Here is a 26,570-nt window from a genome sequence, read left to right as displayed (position 1 = left end):
TGGTTCGATTGGGGCTGGACAGTCCAAGAGGGCCTTGTTCACCTATCTGACAGTTTGCAGCCTGTATGATCTTGGCATGGGGGCAGAACTCAGCTGGAATTACTCATCTCGGCTCCATGTACTTTTTTACCCTCCAGTAGTCTGGTTTTATTTACATGGTGGTCTTAGAATTCCAGAGCAGTAAGAGGGCAAGTGCCAAAGCACAAGCAGTTTTTAATCCTTTGCTTTTCTGACATTTGCTGTTGTCTCAATGGTCAAAACAAATCACAGGGCCAAGCCAGATACCAGAGGTGGAGATACCGACTCTGCCTCTTGATGAGAGAAGTGCTAAAGTCACAATATAAAGGGTGAGCACACAGGGATGGGAGAAATTATTGTGGTCATTTCCACAATCCATCTACCAAGCTGCCTTACCAAAAGTGCTGCAATTAAATCAAAAGACAAATGACAAACTTGGAGAAATAGTTACAACTCAAATCACAAAAGATTAACTTAGCTAATACATAAGGAGCTCCTATAAATTATTAAGAAAAAGACCAAACCACAATACCTATATGGCTAAAGGATATAGACAGCTTCCAAAAAAGGAAATACGAGTGTCTTCTGTATTTTGTATTATATTTATGGGAAAGGAGAGGAGGGACATTTCTAAGGTCTTTTAGATAATCTTATAAAAACCTGGTTGCTTCTTCAATCTAAGTGCCCATCAACAGATGAATGGATAAAGAAGATATGGTATATATATACAAAGCAGTACGACTCAGTCATAAAAAAAGACAAAATTGTCCCATTTGCAACAACAGGGATGGACCTTGCGGGTATTATGCTAAGTGAAATAAGTCAGACAGAGAAAGACAAATACCATACGATTTCACTCATATGTGGAAGATAAACAAACAAACAAATGCACAGATAGAGAGAACAGACTGGTGGTTACCAGAGGGGAAGGAGGTGGGGGAGGGCAAAAAGGGTAGAGGGGTACATATGTATGGTGACGAATGGAAACTAGACTTTTGGTGATGAATATGATACAGTCTGTACAGAAGCTGGAATATAACAAGGTACACCTGAAATTTACACAACGTTATAAACCAACGTGACCTCAACAAAATAATTTTTTAAAAACCTGATTGCTTTCTTAAACATATGCTACAGAATTTTTAAAAGTACAGAAAGGTGCAAAGTGAAAAATCTCTCTTTCTTCTTCCCTACAGCACATTTGTCATGTCCTTTGATTTGACTTATGAAAGATTTTGCCATGCAGGAATTTTTAGTATTTTAAAATTTTCAAATATTTTAATCATTTAATTTATGGCTCCTGGATTTTAGTTATATGTTTCCGACTCTAAGATTATGTAAAAATCCAAACATTAAAACTCCTCCAAGACTTCTTTTACTATCTTTTTTTTAATATTTAAATCTTTGATCTTTTGGAATTATCTTGACATAAGCTGTGAAGTATGGATCTAGCACCATGTGTTGAATTAGCCATCTCCCTACTATTGATCTAAAAGGTCATCTTTTTCGTAAACTAAATTCCTGCATATATTAACATTTGGAGGTAGGCAGGTGAGCTGATCAGAAAGAACGACAGCAAACCGCTGGAGAGGGAAGGGTGGGAGAAACGTAACTGGAGATGCAGGTCACTCAGCTGACCTAAGCAACTGCATGACAACTGTCATTATGTCCACCTAAGAGAACTACTGAAGGACACTTAACTGCCAGCAACATGGAAAACCAACAACATTTTTTAATATGAAAACGATCAGGACACAAAAATGCAATACACAGGAACCACTATTCTATCAATAACGACATTAACTCATCTAAGAACACAAAAATTAAGTTATTAAGGAATGCCAACAGGAAACAATTCTTTAAAGTCCTATTCGATTTACTTCGTTAGGGAAGACGAAGTTTATTTGTCTCTGGTCAGAGTTCCATCATGTCTACTTTCTTTGTAAGTTCAGCTTCAATGATATCCTAAAGGAAAAAAGAAACACCATAAATACTTTAAATAAGGACAGAAAACAGATGTTCTAACTTCTAATGTTATTTAAAATAAGGGAACCAAAAAAGAAAAACATTCAATCAGAAATCTTTAAAAATACCATTATGAATGAATACTAAACATGCTTTTAGACATCCCCTTGCTTTTACATCTCCCCCCTACTTCCCACACCCTAAAAGTTTTCAGACTCCTGATTCTAATAAACAACTAAAGGGGTAAGAAAACCCTTTAGAGAGATGAATCAGTGTAATGACACATAAACAGATTTTTTCTGACCTCTTCTCCTTTCGCAATGTCTCTCACATCAGCTCTTTTCCTTTCTCATTGCCACTGTTCTCAATACTTTGCACCTAGCCTAAATAGGCCAGTTGGTGTCTGCAACTTTCTTTCTCCCTCTTCCAATCTACTCTATACACTGATTCCAGAATAATCTTCCTAAAGAACTGGCCTGATTAAAAAGCATACCTTTGATCACATTTCCCTTTAGTTTAAAAAAGAAGGAAACACACAGCAACTTTCAGTCATCCCCTACAGCCTCCAAGTTCAACTATCATAAACCAATTGACCTTCTTCGGCCCCATCTTCCACTGTTACTCCTAAGCAGCTGGACTGTATCACTTGCCAAAGCTTGGAAAAGTCCTCCATTTCTTTTCAGCTCTTATGCCTTTGTTAATTCCTTTTGCCTAGAACATCCTGTCTCTCAACCCCTCTTTTCCACCCAGGAAAATCTATGCAAAATTTTAAAAGACTACTATGTACTTTTTATGGGAAAAAAATATACACATATGCCAAAAAAGTATTAAAAGATGCACAGGAAGGATACACAGCAACTTTGGGACTATGATTTACCTCTGAGGAAGGAAACAAGAAGGATGAAGGGAGCTTTAGCTATATCAGCATTTATTTTATTTTTTTTTTAATTTTTTTTATTTTTTAGGAAGATTAGCCCTGAGCTAACATCTGCTGCCAATCTTCCTCTTTTTTTTTTGCTGAGGAAGCCTGGCCCCGAGCTAACATCCGTGCCCATCTTCCTCCACTTTATATGTGGGACGCCTACCACAGCATGGCTTGCCAAGCAATGCCATGTCCGCAGCTGGGATCCAAACCGACGAACCCTGGGCCACTGAAGTGGAACGTGTGAACTTAAGTGCTGCACCACCGGGCTGGCCCCTATTTTATTTCTTTTAAAAAAATTTGAAGGAAAAAAATGGAACTACTTACTAATTCTCGCTTTGCTTCTTCAATTTTCACCTGAGCAAGAGATGGATTCTTTTAAAGAAAAATTAAAAAAGAAAGGTTATATTGTCTCAACAAGGACTCAAGGGGGAAAAAACACAACAATTGTTTTCCAAAGGCAAAAACCCTTACATAAAGTATATCCAATGTACATATAATACTGAAATTCAGCACAGACTTTAAGTCCTTAAACATGGACCTGGTATTTTCACGGTCATTTAGTACTCTTGGGGAAAGTTGGAGATGACTTTTTTTTAATTCACAAAAATAATTACCGGCATTAAATCTAAATAGGACTCCAATTTTTTCTTCAAAGGTATAGTCTGTTGTTTTAGTTCTGCCAATTTCTGGGAATGAAAAAAACAGAATCACAGAGTATTAGCTATATTCACAACGCAACTAAACATTGCCCATTTCTGAAATAAAAAAAAAATAAAGCACTAATATTAGAATATTTTAAATAATGTATCAAAGAGCTTCAAAGACAAACGGATAACAAACTCATTTCCATTGGAAACAATTCTTGTAAGATGCTTAAAATGGAAAAGTTATACTCCCATTTACTAAGAATAGGATTTAAGTATGCTTTCTAGGAATATAGAATAATGCGATGAAGAGGAATCAGAATGTAAAGGAAGAGAGTCTCAAATACATATTTATGAACTGTCAACTTCAGATTCCAAAAATCAACATACAAAAAGATCTTAAGAATATTAAAACAGAACAAAACCCCCTATTTCTTCCTCTCCCCACCAAAATAGATAAAACCCTATATAACCTAAAAACCCAGAATTGCATTCTACAGGAGTTTTGGGGCCTGCATTTCTACTCTACTCTGAAAGAGAAGAAAGAGGAGGACCCACGTGGTTAACACATAGTCCTTCAATAACTGTTTAATAAATAAATCAATAATACATAACTGACTCCAGCAAAGAGTTTCTAGCATAGAGTAATAAAGGAAACCAAACGAATGTGAGGCTATATCTAGCTAAACAGGTAATCAAGAAATAAATATTGGTGAACACAAAGTACAGACGTAAAGGAAAAGAAATCAGGTTAATAGTGAATGAAGCTCTAAAAAAAGAATCAAGTGAAAAAGCATCACACTAAGAAAGTTAAACTGGGTTAAAATAAGCTCACCTCTGAAAGGGCTACTAGTGACTGATGAGACAGAGAGGCATCCAAGCCTCTGGCTGAAAGTTGCTCCTACAATTACAAAAAAGGGAGTTCAGCTAAAAAAATTATTTTGAAAGCATCATGAAATATTTTCCACATAACACACAGTAAAGAGAAGATACAAATCTTAATGAAAAACTATACATGCATCTAAGCACTTCACTGGTGCATGTGAATCATTTCTAACAGTCACAGATTTGTGACAGGATGGGTGCAGCGCTGAAGAGCCTGAGCTTTGGGGCCTGGCTGCCTGCATTTGAATCTGGATCCTCCGCTAAGCAGCTATGTACCCTGGGGCAAGTTAGCTGTCTTCTCTGTAGTTCCCCTGCCTGTAAAAAGGGAATAATAATACTGCATAGTTGTGAGGATCAAGGTCTAAAAGGAGTCTGCAGAGAGCTAAATACATTCAGTCCTTCACACAAACCTCGGCAGCTCTGATTCCACATCTGAACTCCTCTGACTTCGCTTTTAGGAAGTTCATGTTCTGAAGACGGTTGTCAACTTTGGCCCTTTCCGTAGACAGATGCAACTCTGCTTTCTTGAGATCCCTTTAAAAAGTAAAGTTGAAAACATTTTATTCTCCTCAGTAAAATTATTATAAAAAAGAAACTCTATTGCTTTTTGGATTCAACACTGAAGTAGCCAAGAGTAACACACTTGCTGGATTTCCTACCATCAATTTTATATCCCAGATTAGCTACCATGCGTTCTTCCAGGTCATATTCCCCTCCATGCTGCCATCTGAGATTTTTCTCAAAGAATAATAAATAATTTTAAAATTAATCTATGCCAATTATTCTTGGAGAAAGTAAATCTGCTGCTCAAAAAAGTGATTTAACATATCCTACAGCCAATCTGAATTATGGAAGTCTCAAAAGCTTCTATCCTAAATGTGAATGACACAGTGTCTTGCATATACATATTCAATATTTGTTGAATAAATTTACACACCACCAAATTACTCGTGCATATACATACTGCTGACCCACAGCATCTAATCTCTGGGGCAACAGAGATCTAAGGAAGGTCCAGAGCCTCAAGGGAGATACTGGGACTCCAGTAAGAAAGGGCAACAAAATATAATGTGACTTTAAGTTGCAGCATAGCTTTAAAGTAAAAAAAAAAATTCACATACATTTTGATAACTATAAAACCAAAGTTATTTGTAAAAAAGAGAAAAAGGTAAGAAATTGTATGAAGTAAAAGGTGAAAGTCTATACCCAACCACCCCCTACCTCTACCCAAGTCATTTTCAACTTAAAAAGATACTTTATGGACCCCATCTCCTAATGAGTTGTTATAAATCACATCTATTGCCAGAACGAAATCCAACAGTGTCCCATTACTGCCTTTATAATAAAAATTGTCACCACTTCCAACTCAATTACTTACTCTCGTAGACATTTTTCTAACACTAAAGTTGCAGTCAGATTTTTTTCAAGTTTTGCCAATTCGAGCTTGATTTCTTCATTTTTGGATTTGGTACGAAAAAGATCAGAAGTCAAATCATTCACTGCAGGGATAAAACTAAAAAAAGAATCTGGTCACATAAATGGACATTAAGGACAATAATTACAATTATTCCTCATTTCTAGCAATGATCTTATCTCTGCATGGATTCCACTATAACCACGCTATTTTGTACCTCTACACATTTTTTACATGCTGTTCCCATTACCCGGGAAGTCCTTCTTAAACTGGCAAAGTTCCACTTGTCCTTCAAAACTCAAATAAGATTTACTCCCATTCTGTAATTCACTACCTCTTTCTCTGTGCTACTTAGTTACAGCTCGTCCATTCTTGTACTGTTGCAGCTGTCACTCTGTGTTGTAGTTTTACATGTCCATCTTCCTTATTTGACCAGAAGCAGAGACTGTCCTTGCTGGCAGTTGTTATCTTTTCATCTCTGCTTCCCTACTGCCTCTATATGTATATAGTTACATATAGTTATATGCCTAGTATATAACTGTATTTGGTATCTGCTGAATTGACTTAATTCAAGTCTAGATTTCTGCTGCCATACAGCCTACATGTCTTATACCTGAAATGCTACTCTGAGCATCTATATACATTCCAAGTCCATATATTGGCAATTACGTAGAATAGCTTTACAGTTCTCTGATTATAAGTTGTAGTGGTCATCTAGCTAAGATAAGCCCACCAGAGACAGTCATATGGACTTTGGAGTCCAATTCTGTCATTTATTAGCTCAGAGAAGTTATTAACAAATCCCTCCTGAGCTTGTTTCCTCTTGTTGGAAGAATAATATCATTATATAGGTGAAATGCCTGTCACATATAAAGGTCCTTAACCTACTCTACTCAGTAGAGTATGGACAGCACCAAAGTTCACTATGCTCAACCAAATAACTTAGCCCGCTGTTGTTCTTACTGTTTATAGGGAAAAATGTAAGTGAGACCTAATCCCTTCCCCAATACACATGAGAACCAAACCTCACCCTGGAAGAAAACACGAAAATTTACCAACACCAAGTTTATCTGATTTAATTATACATACTCACTAGAATGATAAGGAGTCAACTAAATTCAGTGTTTTTGCATTTACTGTTAATTTCCTATATAAAATTACCTTGAGAAACAAACAGTCCTTAGTTTAAGACCTTATAGCATACATGATTGAGGAAGTTAAAACTGTCACAAGAATTACCTAGCTAGTGAGGTGTCCTTTGTTTCAAGGGCCACTGCACTGTCAACCAAAGCATTCAGGTACCTAGAACCAGTGCCAGACAGATTGGCAGGGGAAAAATTCACACTCTCCATGAGAAGGTCCTGAAGATGCTTGGCTGAAAAGATATAAGAGTTCGATGGTGACTAAGATGTTTGTTTTATTTTATTTTTAACAGCTTTATTGAAATCTTTCACATATCACACAACCCACACACCTAAAGTATATAATTCAGTGGCTTTCAGTACCTTCACAGAGTTGTGTGCCCATTGTATTGATCAATTTTAGAACATTTTCATCACCCCAAAAAGAAACCCCACATTCTTTAGTCATCATTTTCCAATTCCCTAACCTATAAAACCCTAGAGACCACTAATCTCAATTCTGTCTCTATTCATTTGCCTATTCCAGACATTTCACATAAATGGAATCATATAATATGTGGTCCTTTGTCACTGGCTTCTTTCACTCAGCATAACAGTTTCAAGGTTCATCCACGCTGTAGCAGGTGTCAGTACTGCACTCCATTTCATGGCTGAATAATATTCCATTGGATGGCTCTACCACATTTTATTTATCCATTCATCCATTGACGGACATTTGGGTTACTCCCACTTTTTGGCTATGATGAATAAATGCTGCTATAAATATTCATGTATGGGTTTTTAAATAGACATATGTTTTCATTTTTCTTGGGTATATACTTAGGAGTGGAATTGCTGGTCATATGGTAACTTTGTTTAACCATTTGAGGAATTGCCAGACTGTTTTCCACAGCAACTGTATGCATTTACATTCATACAGAAGTGTATGAGGGCTCCAGTCTCTCCACATCTTCACCAACAGTTGTCACTATTTATTTTTTATTTCTTTTTGCATAGTGATCATTCACAGAACTGAATAATGATCAATGAAATGACAACTCGAGACTTAAATAACAATTTTTTGGGAGGGGTGAGGAAGATCGGCCCTGAGCTAACATCTGTGCCAGTGTTCCTCTATTTTTTGTCTGTGGGATGCTACCACAGCATGGCTTGATGAGCAGTGTGTAGGTCTGCATCTGGGATCCAGATCTGCGAACCCCAGGCTGCGAAAGCAGAACATGTGAACTTAACTACTACACCAGCAGGCTGACCCCAATATTTGTCTTTTTGATTATAGCTCTCCTTGTAGGTGTTAAGTGGAATTGTGGTTTTGATTCAAATTTCCCTCATGACAAATGATGCTGTGCTCACTGGCCATTTGTCTATCTTCTTGGGAGAACTGTATATTCATATCCCTTACCCACTTTTAATTGGATTGTCTTTTTATTATTGAGTTGTATAAATTCTTTATATGTTGTAGATACAAATCCCTTATCAGATATATAATTTGCAAATATTTTCTCCCATTCTGTGGGTTGTTCTTTCATCTACTTGACAATGTCCTTTGAGAACAAAAGTTTTTAATTTTGATGGTGCCCAATTTACAAATTAGTAAATTTATCAATTTATTTTTAATTCTGTTGCTTGTGTTTTTGGTATCATAGCTAAGAAATCATTGCCAAATCCAACATTACAAAGATATACACCTATGTTGTCTTTTGAATTTTAGGGTTAGCTCTTACATTTAGGTTTTCCATTCAATTTTGAGTTAATTCTTATATATGATATGAGGCAGGGTCCAACTTCATTCTCATACATGTGTGTATCCAGTTATCCCAGCACTAATCATTGAAAAGGCTATTCCTTCCTCCATTGAGTTGTTTTGTCACCCCTATCAAAAATCAAGTGACCAGGAGTCCGACTTTCAGCCGAATAGCACAAGGAGCTCTGCTGACCTACTCTCCAGTGAAACTGATGAAAATTCAAAAAGAGAAACAGAAAAGTAAAAAAAAAGCCACCCCAAACCAAAACACAACCACTTAAAGCCTCTGGAAATGGTCCTAAGGACAAACAGCAAATGAACAAACATCTATTCAAGAAAATCTATGAAAATTCAGTAAGGAAGGTGAGTCTGTTGTTTTTAACCAAGATCACTCTCTCCTCTTCCCTCCCAGCTCAGGGAGGTGGAGGCTCCATCCAGACTGCTGCAGTCAAGAAGGCAGGGCTCCCTCTGCCCCCAGCTCCCTGTCAGAGGGCTTTCTTTCCAGGAGGGACAGAGCTTCAATGTTTCTCATTCTGCCACCAGTTATCGGTGGCTGAGACTAAGTCCTAGGTGAACGTAGTCAAGAGGTGTGGGGTCTCTTCCTCCACGCAGCCACTGCTCTTGGAACAGAAGCTCTACCTTGGGGTGAGGCACACTGAGAATACTGGTGCCCCAATGGCCCTTGTACCAGCTCATGAGGCAGTGGCTTCAAACCAGAAAAGGCAAGCTGAGAGGACCTAAGATGGCTGCACTCCCCTCCACCAAGCACTCAGCATCTACACTAGGCTGTCACTCAGAGAAAAGCATGCCATTGTCTCTACCCTCAGCTCCAGAGCCCTGGCTCAGAGATTTTGCCTTGAGGAAGAAGCAAGCTATAACACAGATAGGTCCCAATATCTTCCAAAAGGAACTGACTTCATTTGCAACAGACCCTGGAGAAGTTCAAGCCTAAGGAGACTCTCAAGAATAGTGGAAGCTGTACTAAAAGGCAATTGGGAGGAGAGTCAAGATACAGGTTAAATGGTAGGCCAGCTAATTTGCATGAAAGGACCAGAAAATAAGACATCTAGGAGGAGCCATCTTTGGGTCAGAACAAATATCAAATACTGACCTTAGAAACGATTCCCTTAAGAGTGCCAGAATTTGATTAGATTAGCTTGTAGGGCAACTAATGCCCCAGGGTATTGCTGAAAGCAGTAATCAATTGTCAGTTAGTGGGATTTTACAGATGAGTGTGGTCTGTGAAAGAAAGGAAGCCAGTCCTACCAAAACCACTGTCATTGCAGAGTGACTGAGGGCATACTCAAGCATGCAACTCCCTGGGGAGCGACAGCAGAGGCTTAACACTGTCGGGGGTAAACAGACTTCACTAAAACAATCCAGTCAGTCATTAAACAAATAAACAAGAAAATAACAATAACAATCTCTGTGGGAACTAGTACCCAGAGTTGCTAAAATGTACCTAAAATGTACTCTAAAAATGTACTCTAAAATGTCCATTCACTGACAAAAAAATGTGAGGAATGCAAAAAACAAGAAAGCATGACCTACGTTAAAAAGCAAGCAATAGAAACTGCCTGTGAGAATAATCAGATGTTGGATTTGTCAGAAAAGACTTGGAAATAGCCATAATTAACATGTTCACAGTACTAAAGGAAACCATGATTCAAGAATCAACAAAAGGTAAGATGACAATGCGGCATCAAATAGAGAATATTAATAAAGAGATAAATTATAAACAAAGAACTCAATGGAGATTCTAGTTGAAGAGTACAATAACTGAAATGAAAAATTCACCAGAGAGGATTGACAATAGATTTGAAGTGGCAGAAGAAAGAATAAGTGAACTTGAAAACAGAACAACAGAGATTATGGAAGCTAAAGAACAGAGAGAAAAAACAATGAAAGAAAAGAGAGCCTCAGAGAAATGTGGAACACTATTAGGCACACCAACATATGCACAACGGGAGTACCAGAAGGAGAGAAGAGAGAAAGAAGTGGAAAAAAACCAGTCAAAGAAATAATGCCTGAAAATTTACCATATTTATTGAAAAACAATAACTCACATACCCAGGAATAACTTAAATAACTCAACAAATCCAAGTAGGATAAATGCAAAGAGATCCACAGACAGACAGAGTAAAAATACTGAAGTAAAAGATGAGAAAATCTTGAAAACTGCAAAAACAATAGAGAAAAATCAGTAAAACTAAAAACTAGTTCTTAGAAAAGATCAACAAAATTGAAAAACCTTCACCTAGATTGACTAAGAAGAGAGAAGAGTCATATGACTAGAATCAGAAATGAAAGAGAGGACATCTTATTGACCTACTTACTTACTAAAAAAGACTATAAAGGAATACTATGAACAACTGTACTCAACAATTTAGATAACTTAGATGAAATGGACAAACTCCAAAAAGGACACAAGCTATGGAAACTAACTCAAGAGCGTAGATAATCTGAATAGACCTATAACAAGTGAAGAGATTGAAAAGCTGCCCACAAAGAAAATCTCAGACCTAGATGGTTTTACCACTGAATTCTATCAAATATATAAAGAAGTAATACCACTTCTTCACCAACTCTTCCAAAAAACAGACAGGAGGGAACACTTCTCAGCTCTTTCTATGAGGCCAGTATTATCCTAATACAAAAAGACAAAGACATCACAAGACCTATTACTTATAAATATGAATGCAAAAATCCTCCACAAAATACTAGCAAATGGAATCCAGCAACCTATAAAAAAATTATATACCATGAGGATGTGGATTTATCTTAAGGATAAATGTTGGTTCAACATCTGAAAGTCAATTAATATAACACATCATAGCAATAGAATAAAAAACAAAAGTGACATGATCATCTCAATAGACACAGAAAAAGCATTTGACAAAAGCCAACACCCTTTCATGATAAAGGCACTCAACAAACTAGGAAGAGAAGGGAACTTCCCCAACTTGATAAAGGGCATCTACAAAAACCACAGCTAACATTATACTTAATGGTGAAGACTGGATGTTTTCCCTCTAAGATCAGGAAGAAGATAAGATGTCCGCTCTGGCCACATCTTCTCAATATTTTATTGGAGGTTCTAGCCAGGGAAATTTCTTTTCATTTTCCTCCTCAAATGAAGAACTGGCAGCATGAAGAATGAATGGTTTCAACAGTTTCACCTGTAGTTTCATCACCACGATTAAAAAGTCCTCAAACAAAACTTTACAACCTTTCACAATTTCTAAAAATATTTCCAAAATGTTTCAATCTCATGCTGCAAAGAACTGCACTGTGCAGAAATGAAAACTGCATCTAAAAAACAACTTTTAGCTCAAAAGTCATTCAAGTCCATAGAGCTATATGGTACCACTACTCAGAATTTAAAATTACAAACAGCCCCATGGCCTAGCGGTTAAGTTTGGCATGCTCTGCCCCAGCTCAATTCCCGGGCGCAGACCTATACCACTCGTTGGCAGCCATGCTGTGGCGGTGACCCACATACCAAACAAAGGAAGATTGGCACAGACGTTAGCTCAGGATGAATCTTCCACAAGTTAAAAAAAAAAGAGGCAGACTGGCAACAGATGTTAACTCAGGGCAAATCTTTCTCAGCCAAAAAAAAAAAAAAAACGAGTTCACAAGCACATATATTGGAGAGTAGGAGTGTAAAGGAGCATCCCAGGGGAGGTTCTTCAGTAAGATAGAACTGTTCTGTATCCTGATTGTGGGGGTGGTTCCCAGAATCCATGTGTACAGCAAAACAAAAAGTCAAATTTACTGTATGTTAATTTTAACAAGAAAATGGGGGGGGAAAAGCACATATGCAATAGAATTAAAATATAAATTATACTACATTCAAAACATTGTATGTAACACATGCCATACACTTGGTTAAATTTAGGGCAAATATAGGTCTCATGTCCTTTCTCTTTTGTATATTCCCGCCATTAAAAGGTTTTTATCAGGGACTGGCCCCATGGCCGAGTGGTTAAGGTCACCCACTCTGCTTCAGTGGCCCAGGGTTTTACGGGTTTGGACCCTGGGTGTGGACCTAGCATCGCTCATCAAGCCATGCTGAGGCAGTGTCCCACACAGCAGACCTGGAATGACCTACAACTAGAAAATACAACTAGGTACTGGGCAGCTTCGGGGAGAAGAAAAAACAAAAATAGATGTTAGCTCAGGGCCAATCTTTAAAAAAAAAGTTTGTATCAATCTTTATTTTTGTGGTTTGTATTATAAAAACAACAGGTGTGTTGAAAACACTTTTCAATCTACATATGCACAGCACAAAATACTAAGGCAATCCTGTGAATACAGAACAAGAGAGTGATTTGTTCAAGTCTCACAGTTCATGGCTGCCACCTCAGGTGTCCTGATGGCTCATTATGACTAATGCATGGAGACTGGAAACATCAAAAAGATATGTAAGTGAAAAGCCACAAGCATCTTGTATGTAAGGCTAGTAAGTTTAGACTCTTATCTTTTAGGACTTACTATTTTGCTATCAGCGTAGCAATAAAATATATACTAGGGTGAAATTTATGATTTATTAAGTTACTATAACAACAGATTGGAAGACAAATCTGGATAAAATAAAGAAGCAAAACTAGTAAGCAGTCTACACTAAATTAATCCCATATACTTCAGTGTTATAAAATATGGTTGCCTCTAGTTATTATCTCATTCAGAACTCTCTAATTAATCTCACCTTCTGATTCATATTCGCTTGCCTTCTGTTTCAAGTCCTCTATTACCAGGTAGACATCCCTGTCCCGGACCCTGTTGCGTTCCGCAAGGTGATGCAAAATCTCTGTGGTCCGTGGATTCACCTCATATTGTGGAATGGGATGATCTCCAAATATTTTTTTCAACCACGCAGCAACCTAACCATGAAATATTAAAAGCCTTGTTTACTGTAATGGCACGAAGCAAATATGACAAAGAAGTGATCAAAAGCAAACTAAATGCTTTCCATGAATATTCTGGAGTCCTACTAACTTCACATCCTACCTTGTCGTTAGGGAGATATTAGATGTCAGGAAACACTTAAAAAGCGAGCAGGCACAATGAACAACGGTACAAGTCAAAATTAGCAGAAAACCATCCTTTCTCGAAGCTATAAAAGCAGTACGGGTTAATAATTTGCATCACTCGAATAATTTTAAAGCTCAATATGCAGGTCCTAGAGCATTATTATACGTGCAAAGTCTGAAACAAAAGAGTTGTCCTCAACACACCATAAGCCTCGCAGTGCCGGGAGGTTCCTAGAGCTGGGATGCGGGACACGGAAGCAGGTCAGGTGTGATAATTCTAGGAGGAAGCAGCGGTGAACTGGGAGGCTTCGCTGGAAGATGGGTTTAGGTTCAGAAGTCCCACTCCAGACTGCTGGGAGGGGCTTCGTACCAGCGGCCTCAAACCCTCTGCAAGCCCAAGTCCAAGCCAGGGAAGGCCGGGAAACGCCCCTTCCAGGAGGGTCTAAGCAGAAGGGGGCTCGCAGATGGTGAAAGCGGCACTAAAGATGGACAGCTGAGTAGGGGGAGGAAAAAAGTGAACGTGCCGCGCCCTAGAGATCCGGCGGCTGGGCGACTGTGTCAAAGACAACGTTTCCAGAAGGCTGCAAATCCCCGCTCCCGCCCCATCACCTGCGCCTCTTTCTCCTCTTGCGCCTCCATAGCCGCTGCTCCCGCCACTTCTCGAGAGGATCCTCGCGGGACAGGCTCCCTGCTGGCTCCGAAGGCCCCGCCCACACACCGTTGGTCCCGCCCCCACGGGCCCGGGACTTCTGGGAGTTGTAGTTTTTACTAGGACTCTGGGCCGCTAAGCTCTTGGACAAGGCTGGTCCAAGCCTGCAGCCCTGCAAGGCTCTTCTTGGTTGCCGCCTTGCGGCTCTCTCCGCCCTCCGTGGTATAGTCTCCAAAACGGGAAGTAAAGCCGCGTAGAACCAGGCTGTTTTTTCCCTCTTATATTTTTATTTCTTACTTGAATTGCTTGTCTTAAAAAAAAATAGCTGAAACTTGTGTTTTGGATCGCAGATGTTTCCATTTCTTCCACACTGAGAGCATTAACTTGAAATTTTTACCGGCAATATGCGCTGCAGCAGTCAATCGTATCTGTTAGTTTCCACTACCAAAGAGCTAAATGTGCTGGAAACTGTTTTAAAACACTTGACAAAGCTATGCTGTGGTAGGCGTCCCATATACAAAGTAGAGGAAGATGGGCGTGGATGTTAGCTCAGGGCCAGTCTTCCTTAGCAAAAAGAGGAGGATTGGCAGCAGTTAGCTCAGGGCTAATCTTCCTGAAAAAAAAAAAATTAAAAAAAATAAAACACTTGACAGCATCCAACTACTGGCACTGTCTCTGCCACTCAGCCATTCATTTCTTGCCTTCCCTTGAGTTCTCTCCTCTCTCCATCACTCTGTAATTAACATGGTGAGAGGTTCTTTGTTTTCTACAGCAATGTATAGTTTTCTATGTTTTCCTGTTTTTGTTTCATTCTTACAGGAATCCTGTAAAATAGGTAGACCCATATTATTTTAGCTATTTTCATATTAAAAACAGACACACATGGATCAAATGCCTTGACCAAGATTAGGCAGAAGAGCTGGAACCTGACCACAGTGTTCTGGCTCCAATTGCGTGTTTCAGTCTCCTTAGGTTATATCACACTGCTGCTGCAAACCTCCTGCAGTGTACAGTGTTATGTTAGGAAGGGCAGACCACGTGCTCAACTGTCTGTGATGTGTAGTTTAATATCAAATTGTGGATCAGACTTAGCATCAAGTGTCTTTCTCCTAACTCATATGCGTATTGAAAATGATTAAACCTTTCTTTTCAAAGGAATCTTACTAACTAGCCAACACTATATTGTATGGCTTTCTTGTTCTTTTTGTTTCAGTCAAATATATCTCTGCTCAGTAAGCAAATTTCAGATAAGCTGGTAGAGGCCTTGAGTATGGGGGAAAAAGCTATCTTTATACACTTTGTCTACTTTCATCACTACACATTTTACAAAATATCCCTGTAACTTTGTTGTTTTTACAAACCAAAATTTTTCCTATTCCTACCCGATTCCCAGAAGAAGGACTGTCATATTTTACCATGGCTCACCTTGTAAAGGAAGTAAAATATTAAAGACAGGGATTGTTGGCCATAGGTTTGCAAGCTATGTTTTAGGAGATGACACTTTTAACCAGGTATTGATATGGTTCACCCAAATTAAGGTTTTGGGTGTAAACTAGGATTTCGTGGATGAAGCTGAAAGATGCTTCTCAGAACAGTTACAAGTGAAGGCTAGTCTCCACTATCACAAAATACCCAACATCTCCCCAAAATTCAGTACATATCACAAAAATCTCAGTACCACAAAAATTCTGTGGGGGGAAAAAAGTCCTGTCCCAATCTTAGTGGGTAGGTATAGAAAGTTATTTTCATCATTTCTATTTTACTCCAAACAAAAATCAGAGTCCCCACTGTCATGAAACTAGTTGCTGGTAGAGAAAAACTTGAGCCCTAGTCCGGTCTAGAGTGAGACTACTGATTAGGGACCATTCTCAGTAGGATTGGCAACCACTACTCGAACTCCTTGAGCCTGTTAACACTTTTAACACTTTTTAAACAATTTGCTCTAATTCTCAGACAAGATTCTTTTGAATCTAATCGAAAAAGAGCTGCGATTCTCCAACTTGAGTGCTACCGGATCACCTAGAATGGTGTGGATGCTTGTGAAAGATTCACATTGACCCAATTTTTCGACTCAGAGGGTCTGGGGTGTGCCAGCGATCTGCCGGCCGGCAGGAAACCTCCCGCGTGCGACCCGGCCGGGGGATAACTGTTTACTGTTGCTACAGCACCAAATTTTAACAGCTGTAGTGTTGAACCCGACACTACCATCCCCCGGACACCGTCAGGCAAACCGCACCAGGGACAGGCTGACGCCAACATCATCTGGTACCCCGGATGCGGCCTGGGAACTGCTTGTTACCAGGTTCCGCTAACCACGTGGTCACCCCGGGCAACCACAAGGTCGACTCGAAAGACCCAAATAAATATGTAACGGATGCCTCGGCCAAAGCTAGCAAAAGTCTAATCACTCATTTTGAGGTTTAAATCTAAAAACTATACGTAGAAAAAGCAACCCCCTCCCCCTAGCAAAATGCCGATTCGCGTCCGGAGGTGAAACCGAGGGGCGGTACTTCCGGGTCAGGTGGGCCGGCTGCCTTGACCTTCCTCGCTGCTCGGCCATTTTGTCCCAGTCAGTCCGGAGGCTGCGGCTGCAGGGGAACCGCCCGAGGAGGAGCTGCAAAGATGCTGTCTGTGCGCGTCGCCGCGGCCGTGGCCCGCGCCCTCCCTCGTCGGGCCGGGCTGGTGAGCACAGGGGCCCGGCGGGAGGGAGGTGGCTGGGCGGCGGTGGCGGCGGCGGGAGGCTGGCGGGCTCCGGAGCTCTTTCTGCAAGGAGGGCGAGGGGCTGTGGCGGGTGCCGCCATCTTGCACCCCTGGCTGCTCGCTGGGCAGGGCGGGCGGCGGAAGGGCGGTTTTGCTCGCTCCCGGTGCGGGCTGATGCAGAGTGATGCAGGGGAGCCAGTGACCTCGGTGCTGTGCAGGGATGGGGCCCCGAGAGGATTCCCTTCTTGGTCTGAGGGCGGCCCGAGAGGGGCCTTGGGTGAAGGTCAGCGCTTGGGCGCCTGCTGTCCGAGGCTTGCTCGAAACGGCGAGGCTCGGCCCCGCGGGTTCTCCGGGACTCCCTCGCTGAAGGTCAAAGCCCTGTTGTCAGCTCCTGTCGAAGTGAGCTAGGGCAGCCTGACATTGCGCGAAGGTCAGCAGGCCCGGGATTGCACCTCTGCCCGGAGGTCGGTAGAGGATAGCAGTAAGTGCAGGCGGTTTCTGCCTCCTGCAGTAGGCGGTCTCGCAGGCCTGCGTACTGAAGCGACCGTGGAAACGATTGTCACATACGCATTTCGTGGGGCCCATACCGTGACAGCGGTGAAGCTGGCTCCTCAGTTGTCTCAGTCTGGCTGAAAGAAGACTTTGCTCTGTGATACTTGGACATGTTTTAAGATTTCGTCCTTGAGGAATCATTAAAGACAGTGAGAACTCAAGTCAAAAAGAACATAGGTCAGAGAGTACCAGTAAAGGTCAATGCCCTTCTTTACCTATGTCCCTTCAAGTTAAGAACATACTTCTTAAGTCTTATGTAAACGCTTTTATATTTATTTATTTTTTCTTTCAAAAGTGATCCCAATTTGGAAGGTGAAATAAACATACTGGCCATTTTACTGCCCTAACATAACCGCTGGCAGCCTCGTGGATTTCTGTTAGCAAAAAAAGCATTTTTAATGCCTTTCATCCACATCCTGTAGAAGACAGTAGCTTCGGAATTGACAGTGACCAGTCACACCGTTACGACTTGAAGGAGGAGTCCAGATTGCCTCCAGTTTAAGAAAGTCAAAAAAAAAAAAAAAGCATATGCCATACCTCTTAGTTTTAATCAAACTGTAACATTGACAGTTTTTGTTTGCTTTTAAAGTAAAATATGAGATCTGTTGAGATATGTCCGTTTTAGGAAGCAGTTTATCTTACTGAGAATTTCCACAACTCAGTTTATAAATAGAGTATTTACAGTGTCCGGGGAACTGCATAGTAGATTTTCACATATATCGAAAGGTACTTTCTCATGTGATTAACTCTTCTAATTTTAAGCAAAATATTTTGAATATGATTAATATTTTTCACGGATAATGTGATCAAAGTAAACCTGCATTTAAGCTTGCCACTTTTATAAAGGCTTTCTTAAAAATCAGATTTTTAAAATATTCTTGGACTAGGTCTCCAGAAATGCTTTGGGATCATCCTTCATTGCTGCAAGGAACCTCCATGCCTCTAATACTCGTCTTCAGAAGACTGGTAAGTCATTTCTGTCTCTACGTCACACTTACTACCTTGTCGTTAAATGAGAAAATAACTTACATAGGTTACGTAACTGTTGTGGGTTCTTTTTTTCCCTTTGTTAATTTTTTCTCTCAATTTTAGTTGCTATGGAATCTCAGATTCTTAACCCATAATGTGCCCTTTAGCCTTGTCTTGGTAGGTTCTCTTGTTCTAGTGAAATTAACCATAGTTATATATTTCTCTTTCAATGTTAGTGTAGTTTCTTTTTTCTAGTAGTGTGCCTTGGATGGAAACAAAGTACACATATCAGGTGGTAGGCACCCTTTCTGATTTATGAAAGATTTCTTTTCCCCCCCCCTAAAAAAATTAGAAGTAACTTTTACCCTGTGTTTTGCAATGCCAGCAGTTGCTAATCTATACCTTGGAGTCTGAATTTGCACATTGCAAATTCGATAAAGAAGTGGGGAAATGAGCACAAGAAGATGCCGGAGGTTGGGGAAATTTCTTTTGAGATGTGTATTAGGGCTTTTGAAATAAAGATAAGTATCTTCTACATGCTAAAATCAAGAATTGTACCTACATGCCTTTAAAGGGAAAGATGCTTAACACTTTAACAATTGCTTTTTAAGGTAGACTGCCTTTTAAAAATATGCTTTTTATAGAATTTAGCTAAAACTTCAGATTTCAACATAGATACAGATTCCTTAGAAATTAAACTGAAGGATTCAAAGATAGAGAACATTTATTTTGAGGGTGTTGCTTAATTTTATTAGCTTCTTATCTGATTTACATTTGTGTTGTGAAGTTTTTCTCTGTCGCTTGGATTCTTTTTCATAGTGATAAGTATCAAGCTTTTTTGAATACAATCATGTATGTTATGTTTTAGAATGTAATTTGATAATTTTGATCACAGAGCTCTGGGTTTTATGTTATTGGGGAAATGGATTTTGAAGAGATCTTGGGACCAGGTTATTTTTGTAATGTAGCTGTCCTCTCTCAATAGGCACTGCTGAGATGTCCTCTATTCTTGAAGAGCGTATTCTTGGAGCTGATACCTCTGTTGATCTTGAAGAGACTGGGCGTGTCTTAAGTATTGGAGATGGTATTGCCCGTGTACATGGGCTGAGAAATGTTCAAGCAGAAGAAATGGTAGAGTTTTCTTCAGGTTTAAAGGTAAATGGTAATATGATAATTTTTTTTTGATGTTTTAGCATTGGTGTCTTTTTGGTTATTCATTTGGTAATTCAGAGATTGTGTCAGTTATTTTTTTAACTTTAAATTCTCAATCTACTTCAGTGTTTTTTTATTTTGTTTTTGTCATTATCATAGACTGTGAAAACAAACTGAAGGGTTCTGGTTAACCAAGGTTTTTCCTCTAGGGGCTGGTTTACTCGTAAGTTGTAGCCACTACCACCAAGTTACAAAACTGAGTAAACTTCACCCAAATTCTAAGAAGTTAAGTCTGTTCTTTGTGGTCCTTAAGATCATCTAATACAAAAGCATTTGATAACTTCAACTAAATTTGTTTATGGTGAGAAGTTGAAAGTCATTGACTGTGTATTTCTAGTGAGAGTAGATGTGTTATTGTTGAGAAGTGAGTTAGTGGTGTAGTTATCAGAAGCTCTCTGATGATACAAGTCTACTTCTTTCTATTAGGTTGAGCCAGTTGGCCAGTGGAATGAGAAATAAAAGTTGTAGGAGTCATGGGTTCTCTGAGGAAAGCAGAGTGTGATATCCAGATGGACAGAGGACGGTAGGATTATCTACTGAGCACACAGATAGGAGAAAGTATAGTCCTCTTGCTGGTGTCCAGTATGGAAAGAGTCTTGATGTGGAAGACTAATTACAGAGCCAAAAGTTTTGTCAGTAGCTGTAAGACTGGCTAAAAATGTAACCTCTCTTCAGTGTATATATCTTAAATATCTTTGAAAGGTGAAGCTGAAATAGATGAACTCTGAGTTTCCTTTTAGCTTTTAAGATCTAAGAGTCTAGACCAGTACTGTCCAACCAGAACTTTCTGCAATGAGGGAATGTTCTATGTGCTGTTTAAATATGGTAACTACTATACATATGAGGCTACTGAGTGTGTAGAATGTGGAGTTTCTCACTGAGAAAGTGAGAGTGGGTGATGTGTAGAGATTTGTTGATAATTGGAGGCAAACATAAGTTTCAGACTTTGGTAACATGACATTGATTAATTTAAATTTTAAATAGCCATCTTTGGTTAGTGACTGTTAAACATGAGAGATTTAGACTAAAGATATTGCACCTGCAATGATAACTCCGTGACAATCTTCTCTGTTTATTCTAAGAACTTCTCTAAAGATTTCGTTACTGATCAGACTCAGTTCCTGCAATAGCCTTTTTGATTTAGGGACCTAACGTCTTAGGATGTTGAAATGAGGTTGTAATGATGAGAGATGATCCAATGCTGTTATATTTTGAGAATTTGTTCTTGATTGAGTAGCTTTTCATTTCCCTTTCTACTAACCTGATGAGTACAGGTTCTGATTAGATAATTTTTAAAACTGTTTCTGGAGTTTCTCACAGATAAAAAGATGTGAGTCAAGTGTGTCTTAAAATTTCCACTTGACCTTGATCGCTTTGTTTTATACTGACCACCCAATTCAAAAGCCATAGTCAAAGGAAATGCAGTGAAAAAAGCTTAACCGTTTCAGTTTTTTTGCTTCTTTTAGTTCTTTGAGGATATGGTAAGGAACATGTTAGGCTTATCATAATGCTATCCTAAGATTATTCAAGGAAACATCTTGCTGTTTTAAAAGTCTTAACCAAAGAAGGTTGACTGGTGTTGGAAAAATACTCAAGAGTAAACCAGATCTAAAAGACAACACGGTTTTTCCCCCCCTAGCTATTTTCGTATCATGTGGCGTTGGTATATGAGACGAAGTGCCACTCAAGTTTCATGGGTGTTCAATTGTGTCTTTTGTATAGGGTATGTCTCTGAACTTGGAACCTGACAATGTTGGTGTTGTCGTGTTTGGAAATGATAAACTAATTAAGGAAGGAGATATTGTGAAGAGAACAGGAGCCATTGTGGATGTTCCAGTTGGCGAGGAGCTGTTAGGTCGCGTAGTAGATGCCCTTGGTAATGCCATTGATGGAAAGGTAGGTTTAACATTTATTAGATGCGGTTGTAGCTTCTAACAAACATCAAAACTGATTGTCCTGGGGGTTCTTTTATTGTTTCACAGGGTCCAATTGGTTCTAAGACCCGAAGGCGAGTTGGCCTGAAAGCCCCTGGGATCATTCCTCGAATCTCTGTGCGGGAGCCCATGCAGACTGGCATTAAGGCTGTGGATAGCTTGGTGCCAATTGGTCGTGGTCAGCGTGAGCTGATTATTGGTGACCGACAGACTGGGTAAAGATTGAGTACCTTGTTAAAAGTTCTAACTAAAATTTCCTCTATGGTAAGATTACTTTCTAGGCATGGAATGGTAAATGCTTTGGATATAATGGGAGGAGAGTAGAGTGTGATATGAAGATTAGTGAAATTTAAGTTGGGGAATCTTTTCATGTTTAGTAAGATTTATTTTTACTGTCTTTTAAAGCAAAACATCAATTGCTATTGACACAATCATCAACCAGAAGCGTTTCAATGATGGAACTGATGAAAAGAAGAAGCTGTACTGTATTTATGTTGCTATTGGTCAAAAGAGATCCACTGTCGCCCAGTTGGTGAAGAGACTTACAGATGCAGGTATTAATGAACTTTAGTCCCATTGCTGTTATTGGGGAGTCCTATTGCTGCTAGTCTTGGGATGGCTTCTTAATGAAGGCTGAGTTTAATTTCTCCCTAATGAACTGAACTTTCTACTAATATAAATCAATAAAAGAAAACGAAAGCAATAAATAAAAAAAGATAGTATAAAATGACAGTAAATTCTAAGGTTTTGTCAGTTTCTTTAGAGTAGAAGCTATTTGACTCTGGTTAATCTTAACAGTAAATCATTTCATAGTAAAGCACTTAGATAATTTTTAGTATAGTATCCTCTGATTTAAAATCACAATATGGATAGCCTGGTTAAACCTTAAAATTTATTTTCTTCTCAGATGCCATGAAGTACACCATTGTGGTTTCAGCTACTGCTTCTGATGCTGCCCCACTTCAGTACTTGGCTCCTTATTCTGGCTGTTCTATGGGAGAATATTTCAGGGATAATGGCAAACATGCTTTGATCATCTATGACGACTTATCCAAACAGGTCAAAGGAAATGTATTTTTAGAATCTGTTTGTATGTTTGCAGCACAGTGAAAGTTGACAGATGCAGCTTCTGTCTGATAGGTGAACTTCACAGTTCTTTTCTATGCTCTAGGCTGTTGCTTACCGTCAGATGTCCCTGCTGCTCCGCCGACCCCCTGGTCGTGAGGCCTATCCTGGTGATGTGTTCTACCTGCACTCCCGTCTGCTAGAGAGAGCAGCCAAAATGAACGATGCTTTTGGTGGTGGCTCCTTGACTGCTTTACCAGTCATAGAAACACAAGCTGGTGATGTGTCTGCTTACATTCCAACAAATGTCATCTCCATCACTGATGGACAGGTATTATTTTTATGATTATAAAATAAGTGTAAACACTTTGGATGATTCCAAGGCATTGGTTGAAACTAGTGGTTATGAACTGCTTTGTTCGATGCCTTTTTATTATGGAAAATTTCACTTGTAAGGATAATAGTATAATGAAACCCCATGTATCTCACCCACTTAACCAATTCATGGTATGGTGTATAGTCATGCACCACATAACATTTTGGTCAACAATGGACCATGTATATAACGGTGGGACCATAAGATTAGTGCCACAATAGAGCCTAGAGTAGGCTGTACTGTCTAGGTTTGTGTACACTGTGATGTTCACACAGTGACAGGATTGCCTGACAACGCATTTCTCAAAATGTATCCCATTTCTCAGAACATATCTCTTTCGTTAAGCAACGTGTGACTACTTCATTCTGATTTGTACCCACTACTGTTCTTCTCCCTAGATCATTTTGAAATAAAGCCCAGAGATCATAGCATTTCACCTGTGTGTATTTTAGTATGAATATGTTATCTGTTGTTTTTCCTCATCTCATGCACGTCTTAATCTCAGCAATAGAATATATAGGTTGATTTGGGTTGTGAAAGATTTAAGGGCTCTCTAGCTTTTAAGAAAGAAACTTAGCATTCTTCCTCAGATTGTGGGCTTCAGTTTTTAGCCCAGTGACTTAATCTTGAAAATAGTTGATTTCTTTAAGCTTACTAGCATGTGTATTCTCCTTACATTGTAGATCTTCTTGGAAACAGAATTGTTTTACAAAGGTATTCGCCCTGCCATTAACGTTGGTTTGTCTGTGTCTCGCGTCGGATCTGCTGCCCAAACCAGGGCCATGAAGCAGGTAATTTTTGCATCACTTTGTCAGGGAGAAGGGGTGTCACTAGGCAAAATCAAAGTGTATTTTGTATAGTGCTTTGTGTCTTTAAGTATTTTAGTATTTTATGAGTTAAGCATTTCTGTATTTCAGGTGGCAGGTACCATGAAGCTGGAATTGGCTCAGTATCGTGAGGTTGCTGCTTTTGCCCAGTTCGGTTCTGACCTTGATGCTGCCACGCAACAACTCTTAAGCCGTGGTGTGCGTCTGACTGAGTTGCTGAAGCAAGGACAGTATGGTGAGTTCTTTTCATTTGGTCAGGTTCCTACTGTATCTTAGGGCCTGGGAATACCACATAGCTCCCTTCAAGCTGAAATACATGCTGTTATCTTTCATCAAAAGTACTGCCTTTTGGGCTGGCCCAGTGGCATAGTGGTTCATGCACTCCTCTTTGGCAGCCCCCGTGTTCTCAGGTTTGGATCCCAGGTGCGGACCTACATACCGCTCATCAAGCCATGCTGTGGCAGCATCCCACATACGAAACAGAGGAAGATTGGCACGGATGTTAGCTGAGGGCCAACTTTCCTCACCAAAAAAAAAAACACCACTGCCTTTTGAATGCAATTAGTGCCTATTTTACTTACTTAAAGTACAGTCCTTATCATTTGAATATAAATGCTATAAAGTAGGGAAAACTTAAGTAGACTTAATATCTTTCTTTTCGGGAATTAAGACCTAGTAGATCTCCTGCCTTCTTGGCTGTATGAGTGGAATTCAGCAGATTTAAAGGAATGTTGGGATGAATTCATCTTGCTATAAAATTTCAGCAGATTATTTATACCCAAAACCAGATGATAAGCAGTGCTTATGGAATATTCCCAGAGGTTAATCTTAAAGGCCTTGCGAATATAAGGAGAAAAATCTGTTTCCTGGAGAGGGAGGTAGGAAGGAGCGTTAATGTGGCATTTCTCACTATGTGAGAGTGGGTGATATGTCAAGACACATTAAAAATTTGAGGGAAAAGTAAGTTTCTCTGACACATGGCCTGTATTTATTTGAGCAACTCACTTGGTTTTCTTTTCTTTTCAGCTCCCATGGCTATTGAGGAACAAGTGGCTGTTATCTATGCTGGTGTAAGGGGGTATCTTGATAAACTGGAGCCCAGCAAGATCACAAAGTTTGAGAGTGCCTTCTTGGCTCATGTTATCAGCCAACACCAAGCCCTGTTGGGCACTATCAGGTATGAACACAATTGATAGCCTCTTTTTTGTAAGTTTTAAGGTATAAAGTTTTGTTAAAATTCTCTTGAATTCTGTAATTAGGTTAGTCATTGAATTTTGTCCAAGTCAGCTGATGATCTACTTTTCTTTCAAAATAGGACTGATGGAAAGATCTCAGAACAGTCAGATGCAAAGCTGAAAGAGATTGTGACAAACTTCTTGGCCGGATTTGAAGCTTAAACTCCTGTGGATTCACATCAAATACCAGTTTGGTTCTCTCGTCGTTTGTTCTAGTAATCAGTTCCATTGGTGAAAGGATTACTCGTATGCTCCAGATGTACAGAAATCACGTTAAAAATAAAGTTCCATATTGCTTGGTGGTTTTCTGTAGTTTGATTCTCTAAAGGAACTGAGATTACTTTGAGGAATTGGTAAACATGCTTCTTAGCTTATTTTACTTGGATACTACAATCAGCAGACCTAGATAATTCAAGGCTGAGCTCTTTGTAAGATTCTAGAGTACTTTGTGATTGATTAAAGAGAAATTAATTAGTTGGATATATGTGGCAAAGTTTATATTTGATAATGTTGAAGAGCCTGACTGGCTTCTCTGCCCAGAAGACTAATCTGTATAAAGAAGTACTATAGAAAAGAATAAGACAACTAAAATTCTCTAGGAAATGAAAAAAAAATGCTAGATGAAGTGTGAAAGATTAGGCCAAAAATTGAGAAAGGAGATAGAATTATGAACACTTGTCAGTATCTCATTGTGTAGTTTAGTGTACCTTTCATAGGCAGCAGCAGTTCTTAATTATAACAGTCAAGTTTCTGTGGTTAGTATTTTGGTCTTATTTAGGAAATCTTTATAATCACAAAGATAGCTATATTTTCTAATAGTTCTCAAGGTTTGTTTTTCTATCTAAGAGCTTAATCCATGTATTATAGTTCTCCCAAGAAATACAACAAATAGGATGTGTGTAGCGAGATTGTGGGGGCTGCACGGTTGCAGGAGTAGGTGGGCAGGTTGGAGTTCCAGGGAAGAGTTGCCTCTGGGGGCAGAATTCCTTCCTCAGTGGACCTCAGGTTTTTTCTTAAGGCCTTCAGCTGGGTGAGACCCACCCACATAATGAGAGTAATCTGATTTACTTATAAAGTATTGATTATTAAGTGTTAATCACATCAAAAAAAAAATACCTTCACAGCAGTATCTAGACTGATGTTTGACCAAAAACTGGATATCATAGCCTAGCCAAGTTGACATATAAGACAGACCATCGTAATCCATCTGGAGTTGTATGTTTGTGTAGAGATTAGAAATCCATCTTGGTTTTTGTTTTCCATATACATATCCGAATTTTT

General features: G+C 39.3%; 2 protein-coding genes across 4 annotated transcripts; one reads left to right on the top strand and one right to left on the bottom strand.

The window, feature by feature from the left end:
* Positions 1–1,730: 1,730 nt before the first annotated feature.
* Positions 1,731–16,709, bottom strand: HAUS1 (HAUS augmin like complex subunit 1). 3 transcript variants are annotated; one of them, XM_070630070.1, is made up of 10 exons: positions 16,656–16,709; positions 14,380–15,032; positions 13,446–13,620; positions 7,091–7,226; positions 5,816–5,950; positions 4,848–4,971; positions 4,388–4,453; positions 3,523–3,594; positions 3,233–3,280; positions 1,731–1,983 (listed from the first exon to the last, which is right to left on the bottom strand). In XM_070630070.1, exons 2-10 carry the CDS (start codon positions 14,407–14,409, stop codon positions 1,933–1,935), a joined length of 837 nt encoding a protein of 278 aa, XP_070486171.1. In that variant the 5' UTR covers positions 14,410–15,032; positions 16,656–16,709; the 3' UTR covers positions 1,731–1,932. The 3 variants fall into 3 exon arrangements, with proteins under 3 accessions (XP_070486171.1, XP_008532720.1, XP_008532721.1); XM_008534498.2 differs by lacking the exon at positions 16,656–16,709 and having other exon boundaries at positions 14,380–15,042; XM_008534499.2 differs by lacking the exon at positions 16,656–16,709 and having other exon boundaries at positions 13,975–14,498.
* Positions 16,710–16,969: 260 nt separating this feature from the next.
* On the top strand, positions 16,970–25,591 carry ATP5F1A (ATP synthase F1 subunit alpha). The gene is made up of 12 exons (XM_008534497.2): positions 16,970–17,101; positions 18,559–18,637; positions 19,626–19,795; positions 21,575–21,748; positions 21,835–22,001; positions 22,192–22,340; positions 22,694–22,845; positions 22,958–23,182; positions 23,911–24,018; positions 24,145–24,289; positions 25,081–25,231; positions 25,370–25,591. The coding sequence occupies exons 1-12, from the start codon at positions 17,042–17,044 to the stop codon at positions 25,449–25,451; spliced, it is 1,662 nt and encodes a 553-aa protein (XP_008532719.2). The 5' UTR covers positions 16,970–17,041; the 3' UTR covers positions 25,452–25,591.
* The last annotated feature ends 979 nt before the right edge of the window (positions 25,592–26,570 follow it).

The sequence above is a fragment of the Equus przewalskii genome, chromosome 7 (assembly GCF_037783145.1).
Source record: "Equus przewalskii isolate Varuska chromosome 7, EquPr2, whole genome shotgun sequence".
NCBI classification, from domain to species: domain Eukaryota; kingdom Metazoa; phylum Chordata; class Mammalia; order Perissodactyla; family Equidae; genus Equus; species Equus przewalskii.
The sequence above is the reverse complement of the archived record's forward strand: the minus strand, read 5'-3'. Positions and strand labels throughout refer to the sequence as shown.